The following is a 16,437-nucleotide window of genomic DNA, read 5'->3' as shown; positions in this document are numbered from 1 at the left end:
CAGTACACAAACCAACAGTTACAGTATAAGTGTGTATAGGGTATCTGCACAATTTAAGGACCTTTAAATACTTTTTAATACGTCTAAAATTAAAATAAATGAGACCATTACTGCATCAAAAGCAATCAACAAACTATACTATACAAATTGTCAGATATTGGCCAAATATCAAATGTCAAATATTAAGACAGAGGCAAACATTTTGAAAACAGCCGATCTACAAACTCACAATGCCTTGTAGATCGCTTGTAGATGTAGATTTTCACATTATCATCTATAGGGGCGGCAGTGGCTCAGGGGTAGAGTTAGTGTCGACGTGTCCTTGGGCAAGACACTGAACCCTACATTGGCCCCAATGAGTCGGTAGGCGCTAGCTTGCCACCATTGGTGTGAGAATGTGGTGACTTGTTCACCGCCAGCCAAGTCAAACTACTCAACTCCTAAACCTACAGGGTGGGGGGTCCCCAGCTCAAATATGATTGAGGGGAGGGCTGGAAAGTTTGAGAACCACTGGATTAGAGGCAGAATATCAAGGCACATTAATCATGTAAAAAATGTATTATAACACGTTACTGTTACTACCCAACTGGTGGTCGCATAGATACAGCATCCACGTTAGCTTGCCTACGGCACCTCCACACACTTACGTTTGTAAGTGTCGTTTCTGGATGTTAGTCTTCAAAATATGCTTCAGAGTACTACTATTGTATGCTGCCTGCACCTTCCCCTCTCCTTCTGCTCCAAGTAACAAACTACGATACAAACAAAATGTGAAGTTAGAATTATTATTTTTTAAATGGTTGTGAAAATCTTTTACAAATTCTGAATACTTTTGAAAGTGTTACACAAATCTTTTAAACCCTCAATACATAGGAACACGTGACCTTTGGCTCTGTACTTGGTCCACTCCTTTGTCTCTCTACACCTCTTTGCCGAAAATAGCAGATCTACAAGCTGACGTGTCAACACTTTGTCAGCTTGTAGATCTTCTATTTTCTGCTAAACGTTCCCCCCAGAATACAGATGCTAGGTTCAAGTGGTTAATGTAAGAAAAGGACCCCCTAGGGGTCCCGGACCCCCTGTTAAAGATCCATGATGTAGTAGACAATTTATGAAACACAGAGGAATACAGAGGGTGAGTGTGTAGCCTTTGTTTTATTCATAAAAATAAAGACATGAATTTATTGTATAGGATGTGAAACTTGCAACTAATAGAAAATGCCAAATTAATAAACTGCTTCAACTGTTCAGAGCTCTCTTTCATCAATCTATCGTCTCAGACTGCTGACAATGACATTCCTCTCCATAAACTGTCTAGAGTAAAGCATTGCCCATTCATCAATCCACTTATTAGAACATAAAGCAGATTCATGTTTTGTCGGCTCAAAATCATTCCTTTGATTTCTGCGAGGCTAAGCGGCGACTTTTGGTTCCCATCTCCCGGACAGCGTAGTTTACATCCCATAGCCAGAGGAGATGTTGGGCTGTACTAGTAGCCAATAACTATAAATAGGTTTAAATTCTTACATCACTAATTCTGACAAAAAGGGTAGATCCACTTGATCTACCCTCGTCTCAAGCACCTTGCAGAGCCTCCTCTCCTCTCTTTCAGCTCCTCTAGAAGCAAATTACAACGTGGGACGTTGTAATTTCGTTGTAATATGTAACATAATTAGGGTTAATTTAAACACTTATTTATTTTTTTTTACTTTACTTGAAAATTCTGGGGCTGTGAGATATGGAGATACCTCAATATTTATGCCAAATATCTCAATAGCTAATATACTGTATGACATTTTATTTTTATAGCGAACTAAAGACAGTTGCTTCCCCCACTCAAACTCACTTGCCCATCGGGCAACCTGAAAGCAAACGACACTTGCCCAAACGTTTTCTTTACTTGCCACGGGCAGTCGGGCAACCGTTAGTGTCAACCCCTGGATGATTAAACTGTGGCTGGTAAATGCCACAAAGCACCAGAGGATTTCTAGAAGGGACAATGTTACCCAGAACATTACTGCGGCTGCTGTTCTCATGGCATGTCAGGCCAGGCTTCTGCAGGTGGATTGGTGGTGTAGGCGCCTCCAGGAATCACATACTGTCCTGTCCCTTGCTGAGGAGGGGTCTGGACTGGGTTCAATCCTCCAGTAGAGCCAACACTGTAGTTTACATACTGTGAGAACACAGGGTGCTGCTCTGGAGCTCGGTGAATACCTGCAGGTCCAGTTCCGTACGGATGCCCATGTGTGAAGTAAGGGTTCTGGGTACCAGTTCCGGATGGATACCCATGTGTGAAATACGGGTTGTGGGTGAGTTGACTGTAAGGATAAACGGGCGTCCCATAGTAGCCTGCTGCTGGCAGGGAGACACTGGGGTTTAACATGGCTACGGTGGGCTGGTTGATGCTGTAATCAGAACCAGGAAACTGCTGGCTAGCGGGGTTTGGGCTGACCGCGGTGATGGAACCGATATTAAAAGGAGAGGCCGTGGTGTTATAGATACAGGCCTGTGATGCTAGAGCAGGGTTTGTATTAACGGCGCTGGGTTCACCCACACTGAAGTTCTGATTACAGTCCAGCTGTGGGCTGGAGGCAACAGGAAGGTCTTCCCCCGCTGCAGCAGGGTGGGCTGCTCTGTAGTAGCTTTCCGGAGGCTGGTCATAATCGATGACGTCGGCGGCCTGGCTTTCCGACGTGAACTGCCGGTCGGCGTAGCTCGTGACGATGTTGTCGACAGGCTTCGGGGACGTTTGCGTCCTGGGCTCAGTGAACCAAGGCTCAGAAGATGCAGCCGAGACTGGACTTAATGGAGGAGATTCAAGGTTGAAGTTGGAGGACGCTAATATTTTAAGTGAGTTCAAGACCAGCTCCAATTTTCTCCCATCGGGAGACTTTGAAATTCTTCTCCGTTTGTTGCCCGTCTCTCCATCTTCATTTGAGGACACGTCATCCAAACCATGTTTCACTGCCTTTCTCATTTCTGGGGGGGGGGGGGGGGGGGGGGAACAGACACGTTCAGATACAACATAGATATGTTCAGATACATACAGTACCAGACTGTCACACACCAGGAGACACAAGCACGTCAAACATTACTTCCATACAGATACGACTGCAGAGGATATTTAAATTGTCTGTAACACATTTCTGCCACTTAATAAAAACCCCTCTGGGAGTCGGGGAGTCAATTCCATTTAAAGTAACCTCTGCTTTTCTATGATAGTAAGACATCAGGGTTATCAGGAAAACAAAACAAGTTGTGTTCCAGTAGGCGTCAGTATCTACCAGTATGTCCAGAGAAACAGCTGTGGGTGTGGTCTTCCTGTTTCACCTCCTGTTTAATGGTGACTGGAAACAACAGAGAGACAATTAGACATGGTTTTATATTCAACATTCTACAGTATGTGTCGGGGGAGTAATGTTGACCTCACACACCTGTTATGGTGGAGTTGTGAGTGTTCATGGTTGCCACACGCTCTGGGTGTGGTCTGTCTGACATGTGCTCTGTGACCGGCTCAGTCTTCACTATGTTGTCCGTCTCTTCTGAATTGGGAACAAGGATGGTTAAAGATTATGAACGTCAACAGTGGTCTCTAGCTGGGACATATCTGTGTGTGTGTGATGGTTGGTTCAGTATACCGTTATCTGTGCTCTTGTCTGCCTCTGGTGGCCTGCATGACTCCAGTATGTGGATGCCTACAGACAACAATCAGACCACTACAGTTACAACACCACACATTCACAGAGCTGTGGATGGACATTGTCATTTTTACTGACACCGATATGGTACAATATGGTCCACCTAGGGTTGCCAACCGTCCCGTAAAATACGGAATCGTTCCTTATTTGGAAACTAAAAGACGTGTTCCGTATTGAACTGTTACGGGACGCACTATGTTCGGTATTTTGGGGTCGTGGAATGACGGCGCGATTTTTATATGAGAGAGAGTATTTCTCACTCACACTCACACACACAAACGAGACGGGGCAGCCGCCCGTCCTGTCTCTTCTCTGTGTGAGTGAGAGCTCAGTCCGGGTGTCAGTCAGTGTTGTTGCCAGGTATAGTGAGAGAAATGAGCCAGCCGACCTACAAAAACAAGCCAAAAACAAGCCAAATTTTGTTCCAGGGAAGTTGCGGGAAATAAGTAGACTTGGCAACGCTGGCTATGAAGCCATTGTCTGGGAGTGCGCTCAGCAGCTCATTGGCTCATTACTCATAACACGACCAATGAGAGTTAGCGCTTTCACGTTGCTAGGATACGTTCTGCCCTAGGCTGCGCTGCCTCACTGTGACATGGTTCAGCGCGCACGGTGGACTGGTTGACATCAAGTGTCACAGTTCTTCATTACTAAAACATCTCCTGAGATCGATTCGGTATGGGATATTACATCTTATTTATCTGGTTGTGTTTTTTAGCAAGATGTCAGTATTTCTATTTACCTGCCCTGGCAGCCTACATATTGGCTGCTGATGGGCATAGTCTAGGCTATTTCAGTAGACTAATATGGTTGATTGTTTATTAATGTTGAGTTTTTCAAGTCTAATAAATAAACATTCATTTAATATATATTAATCAATATAATTAAATAGTGTGCCCATTTAAAGGGTCTACACCATGAAAATCACTTTTTTCTTGTTTTTTTGTATTTTTTGGAGTCCCCAGTGTCTCTTGTACCCAAAAAAAAATGTTTTCTTTAAATTCAGTCATTCCTTCTCATTTCATGGATTTCCAGAATGGGCGTGTCTGAACAGGCGATCTCAGAATGGCAATGTTTATGATGTCACAAACATTTTTGATGGCAAACCCAATGTTAAATGAAAAGTGCCCGAATCGCTCCAAAACTTTTTCTACCCCCCCTAAGTGGGGGTCTACGAACAAATACTATATTTTGGCTCCGCCCCCCGGAAGTGGGTGAAACAGGCACCTCAAACACTTGGTGGAATTGTTCAAAAATGTTCAAAGTGTTTTTTTTTTCGATTTTGTATTTTTCTTAGATGCTTCTTTTTATGCAGAATTTTTCCTTTTTTTTTTTTTTAATATTTTTTTTTATTAACTAAATGTATTAACTGAACAGAATTGCTCAGTAGCCCCCCCCAGCCCAAGAGGACGTTTTGGTATTGCAGCTGAAAGTGCTGTATAAGCCAGAGACAATTGACTTGGGATGAGTATATCTGAGTGATGATTTAGGCTCAAACCTTTTGAAAAAGGTTTGAGGGACATACACCATATGATATTAAATAAAAAAATAAAAAATTAAATTCATGGTGTAGCTCCTTTAAAGAATAACTCTTATATATATTAATCAATATAATTAAATAGTGTGCCCATTTAAAGAATAACCCTTATATATATTAATCAATATAATTAAATAGTGTGCCCATTTAAAGAATAACTCTTATGTTGTTATGCTCATCTGGAAAACGGAATTCTTCATAATGGATTAACAGTTAATAAATACATTAATAATATAATTAATATATAATAATTCAATATAATTAATATAAATTTCATAGATTTTTTTATTTAGATTTCATAGATTTCTATGCATTTCAAGAGTTTGGGGGGCTGGCTCCCCCAAAATAATTAAATAACCCTAACAACCCTAACCCTAAAACCGAATTAAAGTATCAAAAAACTCCCCAAAAAAAGAATTAAATAACCCTAACAACCCTAACCCTAAAACCGGAATAAAGTATAAAAAAAAATCCCAAATCCGCGCAAAACCGCAAAAAAAATCACGCGCGCACGTGTGATTTTTTTTGCACAACCGACACAACCGACGCAATGGAAAAACGGGACACAGAACAGAGGAGAAGCACTTTAAGCGCATTAACAGGAATCACACCCTGTCCTGCTCCCTGCTGAGGGGGAGTCTGGACCAATCTTTATGGATTGCGAGTAAATATCCCCTTTTTTGTTTCGAACTTTTAAGAAAAATATATATACATTTCAAAAGATTTAAAAAAGTTTAAACAAAAAAAGAAAAATCGCCACTTTATCAATTAAAAACAATTCCAAAATGTTTCTAAAGTATTTAATAAAGCTTGCAACGCGGCATGAAGCGATGCGTTGTGAGCTTGTAGATCTGCTTTTTTCACTAGTTTGGGTCCTGGGCAAATTTATTTTTTATTATTTTAGGATGTTTTGGGAACCACTGGTATATCTCTGCTGTTCGGCCGGAACCAGCTAAATCCAAAATGGTAATTGTTCAGGAAATGAAAAACAAAATATCAATTTTTCAGAAAATGAAGAAAACCTTATATTTTTAAAACAAAGCAATACTGCCTCATCAAACTTGGTATTGTGACTTTATATATTATCAGATACTTGCATGTGTCATTATATTATCACCACTTTACCCAAATCCAGTGCAAGTGGAGTTAGGAGGTTTTGGCCATCATTGATAAGAACAGCTGGCAATGGATCTCAAAGCTCACAACACATCACAACGCATTGTGAGCTTGGAGATCAGCTATTTATGGTGAGCGCCATCCTCATATACTATAGATCAAGCTGAATTCTGTACTTAAACAACTTTTATTTTAACATGCATTGTAAACAACCATGGATCTAACTGTTACCACTGTTGTTCTTCTACAGTTGAGTGCAACAAACAATTCTGCCTCAATACTCAATCATGTATTTAACAAAAGCGATCATGGCACACCAACAATAAAAAAATGGCATATAAATACAAAATACATTCATGAAAAATAGAATCTTTAGCCTATCAAATCTGTAGCCTACTGCACTAACAATAACAACCACAGTTGAATTTACCTATCATATACCTATCAACATTTTATTATCACTGTAGTGTGTTGTGTGTTGCGTGTGTGTGGTGGGTGTTTCTTAGTGCTTTAGATTGTCATAAAAGCTGTGAAAGTCTTTTGGCATGATCTCCTTGAGCTCTTGGAGATGTTTGAAACAAACTCCTGCACACACTCATTCTCTGTCCATTAACATTTAAAAAGAAAACACGAGCAGATGACCTTTGTGAAGACACCCTTCTCCTCTTTACTGGGGTGACATCTATCAAACCTTGCACATACATTCTCTTCTCTTCCCAGTTTATGTTCTCCCAAAAGCATTGAAAAATCTTCTCCCTGTCTGCCTCATACAGAGCAGAGCTTCTCGAGAGCCTGAGAGGAGGGGGGAGTTGTTTGTTTTTGACGGACAGTTTGAGGGTCCAATGGAGTTAGGAGTTTTCGTCAGAGGCGCTTTTTAATACTTTTCATATGTTATTATTAAAAAAAAAATTACACAGATGTAGAGGGGGTTCAAAAGCGTTGATTTATGAAAAAAAAAAAAAAAACTGAAAAAGGAGTTAGCTGGTCCCGGCTGGACACTGACGATATGGGAATCACAGGTGAATGATATCATGATTCATGATTATTCATAAGGTCTTGCTGATGTAATCACGCATAATTTTTTTTGACAGGAAGTAATTAAAATTTCATTTTTAGGGACTTTAGGGGGGAAACAAAGTTTAAGAACTACTGTACCTTCATTGAATGAAGCCACACGAACACGATGATACGAGTCCTTGTCAAGCAGTATAACCTTGACAAGAGAAAATAGGTAAAACATAAACATTATAGTTGAGACAGACAATACAAGTTTAAAAATGTATCAGGCTGTCACTCATAAGGAGAAAAGTCACATATTTTGTTCTCTCTAATCTACACAATGTTATTAAGATGCCCGGAGTTGTCCTGACAGGTCAGTGTATGGACAACAATTTATTCACAACCACAAGTAGCCCCTGCCCTGCATAATGTGTAGCTTAATAACAAGACCTCCACTTGAATTAGTAAATAGCCATTTCAGCAGAAAATACGGAGGTAAAACCTCTGCCTCATTTCTTCTGATTTCAGCGACGTTCCAAATTTGAGTTGGTATTTTTGCCCTTTGAACCTGTAGGTGGGCACCAGGGACATCTGGGCACCTCGGTGTAAAATTGTCTATTTTGTCCAAAATGTTGACATTTTTTATATTTGGAAAATGTTTTAAAGTATTTCTACAATTATATTTCAACAATTGCTACAAATTGCTACAAAACCAGTATATCCAGTCATTTTGGGGCATAAACACGAAGTTGAAGATTAAAATTAAGTCTGATAATGATGTACCGTGCATGTTCACATCATGTATACTTTACATTACTTAAGACCATTTTTTCAAATATAAATTTATTTTAACATTTTGGTCAAAATAGGCAATTTTACATCGAGATGCCTAGATGTCCCTAGTGCCCACCTATCCTGTATCCGTATAGTTCCATTACAGTTTCACCACCACCTGTAGCACAACGGTGAACCCACAGCAGAGATTAACTTCATGGAAAAGTAACAAACAGTATCAAACTAAGTTACCTCAGCATCCATTTGGTAAAGCTGTTCCTGCTCAGCAATTCTGTTGACCATAACCTCAAAGTCATCCATCTTGTCTTTCTCACTCAAGTCCTCCAGATTCCAGATTCCAGCCATCATCTTGGGGTACTTCTCCCACTAACACAAACATAACGGCAGACATTTCAGACTGTAGCTCAACACTGCCACTGCATTATTTGAATAATACAAATATATTCCAATATGCTTATTGGTTAATTTAATGAAGATTTTTTTAAAGACAATGTTATGTAAATAAATGTAACCAACCACTTGGTGAGTTAGCATGACTTGAATTAGACATGACCAAGACAAGAGTCTTGAATCAGAGACAAAGTTGCAAAGCATTATAAAAGGTTTAAAACAGGGGTTTTGAACATTTTGTCAGGCCAAGGACCCCCTTAGATGAGAGAGAGACAAAGCAGGGACCCCCCATATTGAATACAATTATTTTGCATATTAAAGGTTTTCATACATTTCATAAATGCATGTCCCACCCGGTTATTCAATACCTGTCGTACCCGTCTGTCTGTCTGTGTCCCTTTCATGCCCATATATAGGTATGTCTTTGTTTTTCTGCCTGTGTCCCTTTTATGCCCATGTGTGCGTGTTTGGCATGCTAAAATAAGGAGTCAAGGCCGCGAATGCTTTTAAGATTTTAAGAAGTTTGGCACTGAATGAGTTAATGGGTTAAAACCAAATATTATACCAAGCAGGTGCATAGGCCTTCTAATATAAGGTCAGCTTACTGTAGTAAAAATGGTCATACTGTATGTGAGAAGTACCGGAGAGGACACTGACCATGTACTTGAGCTGATGATCGAGGCTGATGATGTGTCCAATAATGTTTTGCAGCTGGAAAGTCTTTAGACAGCTACAACACAAATAAAATGGGGCCAGTCGCTCATTCTTAGATATGTCTCCACACTGACACTCCAGCACTGAGCCCAGACCTGAAAAAAACACACACACACACACACACACACACACACACAGGTTGAGGTGAGAACTCCATTCAGGTGACTAAAGACTCTTTCCCCAAGTCCACTGAAAGCCGTTAATCCACTGGTAAGGTTTCATGTTGGCATAATAATGTTTACACGCAAAGATCATCAACAATTGACCAAGTACATTTCTCATTCTATTAACGACGTCCACTTTCAGTTGAGGCTCAACATGGACATGATGATTTATGATGACTTGAATGAAGGCTTGAATTGACTTGTGGGCGTGTGACTTGGAGTAAAAAAACTCATTTGAAGCCCAATAGTCAGGTGTTGGGCCTCGACTTTGGCTCATTGACTTGGGACTTACTTAAGACTGATGATGTAAAACGTACTTGATACTCGATTCTAAAATACTTCAATCCTTGCAGACACCACTGCAGCCAAATCTCGACACCGCAAAGCAGTTTTCATTTGTGCACAAAGGTCAAACAAACACTCACCTACGACTCGCTTTCTCTCAGCTTCTGACAGCTTCACATTGAGGAAGAGGGACACACGGCTGGCAATCATTTCCCCTGTGTGTGTGAGTGACAGACAGACAAGTCAACCGATAGACCAGTGTTGATTTCGTCGACTAAAACTATGACGAAAATTGTTCTTCGACTACCTTTTTTCACTGACAAAAACTAAGCTACGACGACTAAAACTAAGACTACGGTAAATATATTGACATTTCGTCAACAAATAAAAACTACACTAAAATGTTAACGAGGGACGAGTGGAGAAGAGATCCAGTATAACTAAAAGTAATTTTACGTTTGGTTGCGCTCGGGTGTTGCACTCTGAAAATAGCCAATCTACAAGCTCACAACGCGTCGTGCTGCGACGCGTTGTGAGCTTGTAGATCGGCTATTTTCAGCATGCAACCAAGTGTAAAATCTGCCATTACGACGCCATCAAGGCACCGCCAAAATACATTTTAGTCGACTAAATCAACTGTAGATTTAGTCAACTATAATCTCATGATATTTTGTCGACTAAAACTAGACAAAAACTAAAACATTTCAGATGACTAAAATATGACTAAAACTAAATCAAAATGTGGTGTCAAAATCAACACTGCGATAGACACAAACCTACACAGAAAGTAATCCATAAAATAAACATAAATAAATGCAGTGATTCAATCCACACACACACATACCTGCCGAGTTGCTTTGACACACCGGTGGCTCTGGGTCCAAGAACGTCTGTCTGTCTGAACACGCCAGTGGCTTCTGTGTTTCCTCTAGTTTGATGCCTCTTCTGTCCCTCGGTTCTTCTGGGTTCTGTGGTTGAATACCACCGGGGTCTTGAGGTGCCGACTGGTACCAGGGTGCTGAGGAGGAGTACTGAGGAGCCCAGGGTTGTGTGTCACAATCCCGGGGAGCCTGCTGCCACGTACCAGGGATCTGAGGAGCCCATGGCTGGGCCATAGGGTCGTGGGGAGCCCATGGCTGGGCCATAGGGTCATGGGGAGCCCATGGCTGGGTCATGAGGTCATGGGGAGCCCTTGACTGGGTCATAGGGTCATGGGGAGCCCATGGCTGGGTTCTTCTGGGGTCCTCATAACTCTCTGGCTGAACATCACAGCTCTGTGGGCTTTCTGGCTGGGTGTCAGGGGGTAAGATGTGCATCGGTGAGGATTGTGAGCCTTGATTTATTCCATTACCTACAGTATGGATAGAGGAAAGGTTGGTGGATGAGTGCAAATAAACGATGGTCAGAAACAGATGGAGATGAGGAACTGACAACAAGTGGATGGATATGAATAAGGCATCATCACTTCAAATGACATTTCAGTACATCTTGTGATAGAAAATGTTCATTCTGTTTAAAAGCATACAGTACATGTGTAAAACTCATAATCTTTTACAAGGATGCTACCCATCTAACACAGGGGTACTGTAGGCAAAGTAAGGCATAATATTTATTTAAATAAAATGTATGTTTTTAATGTAGTCAATTAAATTAAGTCCCCTCACATCTGTGTGCAAATTAAAATCCTGCACATAATTCTACATTCATTCAAACTCTGAACTCTGACTGGGGAGGGAGTCTGGGAGATAGCTGGGTTATTCTAATGATCATTAGGATGTCCTGATGTGAAAGAAAATATTTCAAAAGAAGAAACAAATCAGGTTGTTATGAATATGGGAATCAAAATCTGTTAGAAATATTTTATTTTGATGTGGTGTCATCATAATAAAATGTAATATTGATACGGCACACTGACTATCAAGAAAATAAAAACATGGCACTTCATGTCAAAAAGTTTGCCGACACCTGTTTGTGCAACATACCATGTTAAGATTAACCTCACTCCGTCAAATGGAAGAAGCTTGCGACACACATTTTGTTTCACAGCGTACTTGCATCTGAGACTTCGGGCGCAGAATCGATGACAGACGGAGTTTCATTTTTTCAAGCTACTAGGCAGGTGATTGGATGATCCCGCCCCTAGCAGCCGCTGATTGGTTCGTATGCGCAGCGGTTCGGGCAGCTTTACTCTGTGAGCAATCCCAGACCCTCCTTCCTGAAACCAAATGCAATGCAATGCATGAGATTTCCGGAGGGAGGGGGTGTTTACCAGGCTATGTTAAGATGACCACAGGTCACGTTCATACTGTCCTTCAGAAAAGCGTTTTGATTTTTATTCATAAAAAAGGTGGACAGTGTGAACCAAGTTTGTGTTTCAACCAAGTAAGTAGTGCCTGTATTTGTATAAAAGATTACAACGAGGTAAATGTTTTGAAGAATGTTGCATATTATACTGACATGCCCAAAACAGATACGCCAGGGTTAAAATGGTTGAAAAAGTAATACTGACCCTGTGTAGGTTTGGAGATGGAGACAGTTTGGGATGTATCTTCAGTTAGGCAGCTCTTGGATGTATCTTCAGTTAGGCAGCTCTTAGATGTATCTTCAGTTAGGCAGCTCTTGGACAGTTCAGTTAATTCCGCCACAGTCTTGGAGATGAGAATCATTTTGAGGTCTTCGTTCATTTTAAGAGAAACATCCGTCGTTTTGCTTGTGACTCGTGCTTTCAAAGGGGATTTGGCAGTAGCTTTCGGGGACTGGCTCGTGGATGACCTCATCACCGTCACCTTTAAAATGGCAAACAATATTATGTTAGTCACTGCTTATTTAACACCTTTCAAGTTAGAACATGATATCATTATAGTATTCCCTCCATTTCAAATACTGCTACAGCTTTTCAGAATCATGTTTACAAACAGTACATCTTGGGAAATGGCTGTTTAAATATGAGAGTTCTGAACCTCTACAATGCGAGTCATTTTAGATTTCAGTTTTTCAGAAAACTTCAGGTCTAAAGGCTTCAGGTCTAAAGGGGTTTAATCTTTATTTTGTTTATACATTTCATACACGGTCAAATTTGAACTTTATTGGAAAGCATTGAATCTCCAAGTTGTATAATCACAATAACATACTGCTATGCTAGGTGGTGGTTAACAACAGTTGATAATAGATTGAGGAATTAAATCGCTAGTTATGTCCACAATTACCTCATTTTGCCATGTTTTAAGTCTCTGAATTCTAACCTCAAAATATGGAATAGCTTAAATGCCCCAATACCCAGTAATGTGATCTATAAGCATTCCTGGTCACTATATCAATACAGTAATGGTCACTGCACTCCAGTAGCCAAGCAATCAGCTAAGTGGTAAAACATTTAAGTTAAAAGAAATGACCTTCAATCTTCCCCATCCCTCATCTCTCTCCACCTGTTGGGCCAGGTCTCTCAGCTCTCTAGGACGATCATTAGGTTCCACACTGCTTGGCCAATCACGGACCATACGAGGACGCGCCTTTTTCTGCAAAAACACAAAGTAGAGAGTGAGTCACTGTTTAGTTTGAATCAGTAACCATGTACGAGTGTTTCTCTCTTGTTACTCATTCAAACACACTTGCAAGCGGGCACAAACCAACCACCGACATTACAGAGTCTCAGGCTGAATGAGCAACTTTCCTCCAGTGAGTTCCCCCTTTATGCCTAGGGGTCACCAGGTGTCACATAAAAGATGGACTCCCTCCTCCCCAGTCCCCAAACAAACAGTCAGTCCACACAGGTTTAAAATTCCCAAAATCAAGCATTTAGTTTATATTTGAGATAAAAATCAGTGTAAAAATCATGTATCACTTTATTTCACCATGTCACTTTTTGCACTTTTCTAAGTAAAATAATTTTATTAATTAAGAGCCTCTATGTTCATTTTTTCAGTGTGTGAGCGTTTTTGTTGTTTATGGACTTTCATGTTGGCCTGTCGCACCAGTCTTCAGCCCTGGTAAGCCTCGAGTTTAGAGCGGCAAACTTCCCTACCTCTTTTACCTAACATAAAGGAAACAAAAACACAAGTATCTTACCTAATAAAAACTGACAGTAAAACAGAACTAATAACAAAGAGGTCACCCACCCCTACACTCCCAAGGCATTACATTATCCAGAACTTTAACCCATGGTAGTTCTAGCACAAGAGTGCTGGAGGAAGACATCTAATCAACTGAAGGCAGGAAGCTTTATAGTCCAGTCAATGAAGACAGGAGCCAATCACCTGCGAGGTTCAACCTACTAGTTAGTTACCAGTCAGTCATCATTCACACCAGCTGGTGCTCAATCAGTCACTCACCACCACCATTCATTCACACACACACACCAATGATGGGAGAGGACAGGCATGGGGCAAAACAGTACCAGCAAATACACGTATGACCATAGACATATAAAGGTAGACGCCTCCTCTGGCTGTGAAGCATCTGCACTGTATGGCGGGCGCGCTTCCGCTTCTGGGGTGCAGCTGGAAATTTCCGTGTGCGTCACAGAAGGGGGCGTTCAGTAGGCCAATTAGAGGCAGGTGGGGGCGGGACAACTAGATTCTGACAAGTCCTGGAAAAGACGCGCTGTGATTGGCCAGTAGTCAACACGCTGTGATTGGCCAGTGCCCGTGCCCCCCGTAAATATGGCGGCCACCATACCAAACAGGTCGCTCCAACGAACTGCAGAGGCCAATGAGGTATCTAGGTTTCTATATCTATGCGTATGACCCTATGGCATACATGGGCTACTGCCTGGCGGCCCCCACCTTCACTTATTGCAGCCCGCAGGTTAATATCGGAATACTGATATATTATTGATTTCAGCTGTTACAATTCCAAAACATGACCCGCTTTAATTACTTCAGTTTAGTAGCTTAATGACTAGTATTAAAATTCTATTGTCTTTTTTATGTCCAATGTATTTGTATTTAAGTTAATAAAGTAACAAATAAGTATAACAAAATGCATTTGAAATTAAATAAAAACGTTACTTTTCAGGATTCCAATTCAAAAATAGCAAAACATTATTCAGGATTCCAATAAAAAAATTGCAAATATAGCCGATCTACAAGCTCAAAACGTGTCGCACTGCGATTCTTTTTGAGCTTGTAGATCTGCTATTTTTGCGACATAGAATGACAAAGTAGGGCAGTAATTAAGAAAAAAGTTAAAATACGGAGATAAGAGGTTTCTGTGCAATGTGGCCCTCTGGAGTGAGTGTGGAAATATAGTTGCCCTCTCCATCATCAAAGTTGCATCACCCCTGCCCTAGGGTCATAACAATGCACAAAGCATACAATGTAGTGACACAGTACAGTTAAGCAACAACATAGATCTTGTCTGTCATTAATGTGCAGCTCTAGGTCGGGCCAAGTCCAGCCAAAACAAGCCTCAACCTTCCACAGGCTGTTTAGGGGTTTTACTGCTCAATAACTTTGTGCTCTTTTTGCCATAGTTACTGGCGAATCCTCAAGCAGGTCCCATTTCTCTAATACGTAAACTGCACTTTATCTAAACCTAAATGACCATACTGTACTGTCTAAAAACATCATTATCTGCTCACAGCATGTGCATGCAAAGTTTTACGGCAACCGGACACTACGTTCATTTTGTTCAAAACAGGCCACTCCTGCAAACTTTAGAAGACAATCTTAGCCAATCAGGATAGAATATGAAAAATCACATGACTATAGAGGTAATGTAAATGGTAAATGGTGCATTTATATAATGTAGCGCCTTTATCCAAAGCGCTTTACAATGTGTATTACATTCACACACCGATGGCGGAGGAAACCATGCAAGGCACCAACCTGCTCATCGGGAACAATGAGGGGTTCAGTGTCTTGCTCAAGGACACTTCGACACCAACTAATCGAACTGGAAACCTTCCGGTTCCCAAGAGGCAGCTCTACCTCCTGAGCCACTGCCGCCCCTTTGTGTACAGTACCGATTTGCGTGATGTTTCGACAAAATCTGTGTTTTGCATGAAGTATATTCTTCACTGCCGACAACCCATATGAAGTATCTCTTCCACGGCCTTAAAGGCTCTATTGAGTTGCCAACAACGCCATATTGTAGATAAGTTTGTTGTTCCAGAGATGAGAATGAATGGTTGTAGAATGAATGGAGTCATCACTAGTCAGTGAGGTGTCTTTGCTTCCAGTTTATTACAGCAGCCAACCATCTCCACAGCCTAACGGCCGGGAGTCGCACACACACTACAAGCTTACATGTCATAGTCTATATAGCAGTGGTCACATTGAATAAGGGGCTGGGGGTCAGCCTCCAAAGGTGAGACCCCGCCCAGACAAACAATAGATCCCCCTTTTAGTCCCTGGTTCAATTTGCAACTGTATAGGCAGGAAAGGGGGATGGGGAACACATGCTCTCTCTCCCAGGTAAGCAACAAAGAGAATGTTAATAGTACCCCCACACCCCGGTCAGCCAACAGCTGTCTCAATCCGCTCTTCTGTCTGTATGCTCCCTGTGAAATATGGCTTACATGTATATCATGTTATTAAATATACTCCAGACCCCCCATGGGAGACATTAAAACGTCTTCCACAAACACGTATATTTCAAAAGAACCACAAAGAACCCGCCCCCCATGAAAAGCGACCGGAACACCAACTAGGACAAAAAGAAACATTCAGGAAAACTAAAACAGCACACAACATCAACACAGAAAAATGCACATACAAAAACCAAGATGACATAGTACAGC

General features: G+C 41.2%; 1 protein-coding gene across 1 annotated transcript in view; it reads right to left on the bottom strand.

The window, feature by feature from the left end:
• Positions 1-912: 912 nt before the first annotated feature.
• Positions 913-16,437, bottom strand: part of LOC308094883 (uncharacterized protein) — a 55,627-nt gene continuing 40,102 nt past the window's right edge. Inside the window, exons 55-65 of the mRNA XM_080441706.1 lie at positions 13,091-13,213; positions 12,208-12,484; positions 10,543-11,049; positions 9,839-9,913; positions 9,193-9,344; positions 8,377-8,511; positions 7,507-7,564; positions 3,639-3,695; positions 3,435-3,542; positions 3,285-3,347; positions 913-2,979 (exon numbers count right to left, since the gene is read on the bottom strand). Of these exons, the coding sequence (XP_080297832.1) occupies positions 2,033-2,979; positions 3,285-3,347; positions 3,435-3,542; positions 3,639-3,695; positions 7,507-7,564; positions 8,377-8,511; positions 9,193-9,344; positions 9,839-9,913; positions 10,543-11,049; positions 12,208-12,484; positions 13,091-13,213 (2,502 nt within the window). The 3' untranslated portion in view covers positions 913-2,032. The remainder of the gene's footprint in view (positions 2,980-3,284; positions 3,348-3,434; positions 3,543-3,638; positions 3,696-7,506; positions 7,565-8,376; positions 8,512-9,192; positions 9,345-9,838; positions 9,914-10,542; positions 11,050-12,207; positions 12,485-13,090; positions 13,214-16,437) is intronic.

This window comes from Gymnoscopelus braueri, assembly GCF_963280865.1.
Source record: "Gymnoscopelus braueri genome assembly, chromosome: 11".
NCBI classification, from domain to species: domain Eukaryota; kingdom Metazoa; phylum Chordata; class Actinopteri; order Myctophiformes; family Myctophidae; genus Gymnoscopelus; species Gymnoscopelus braueri.
Note: the sequence above shows the minus strand (reverse complement) of the source record. Positions and strands in the feature narration are given on the sequence as shown.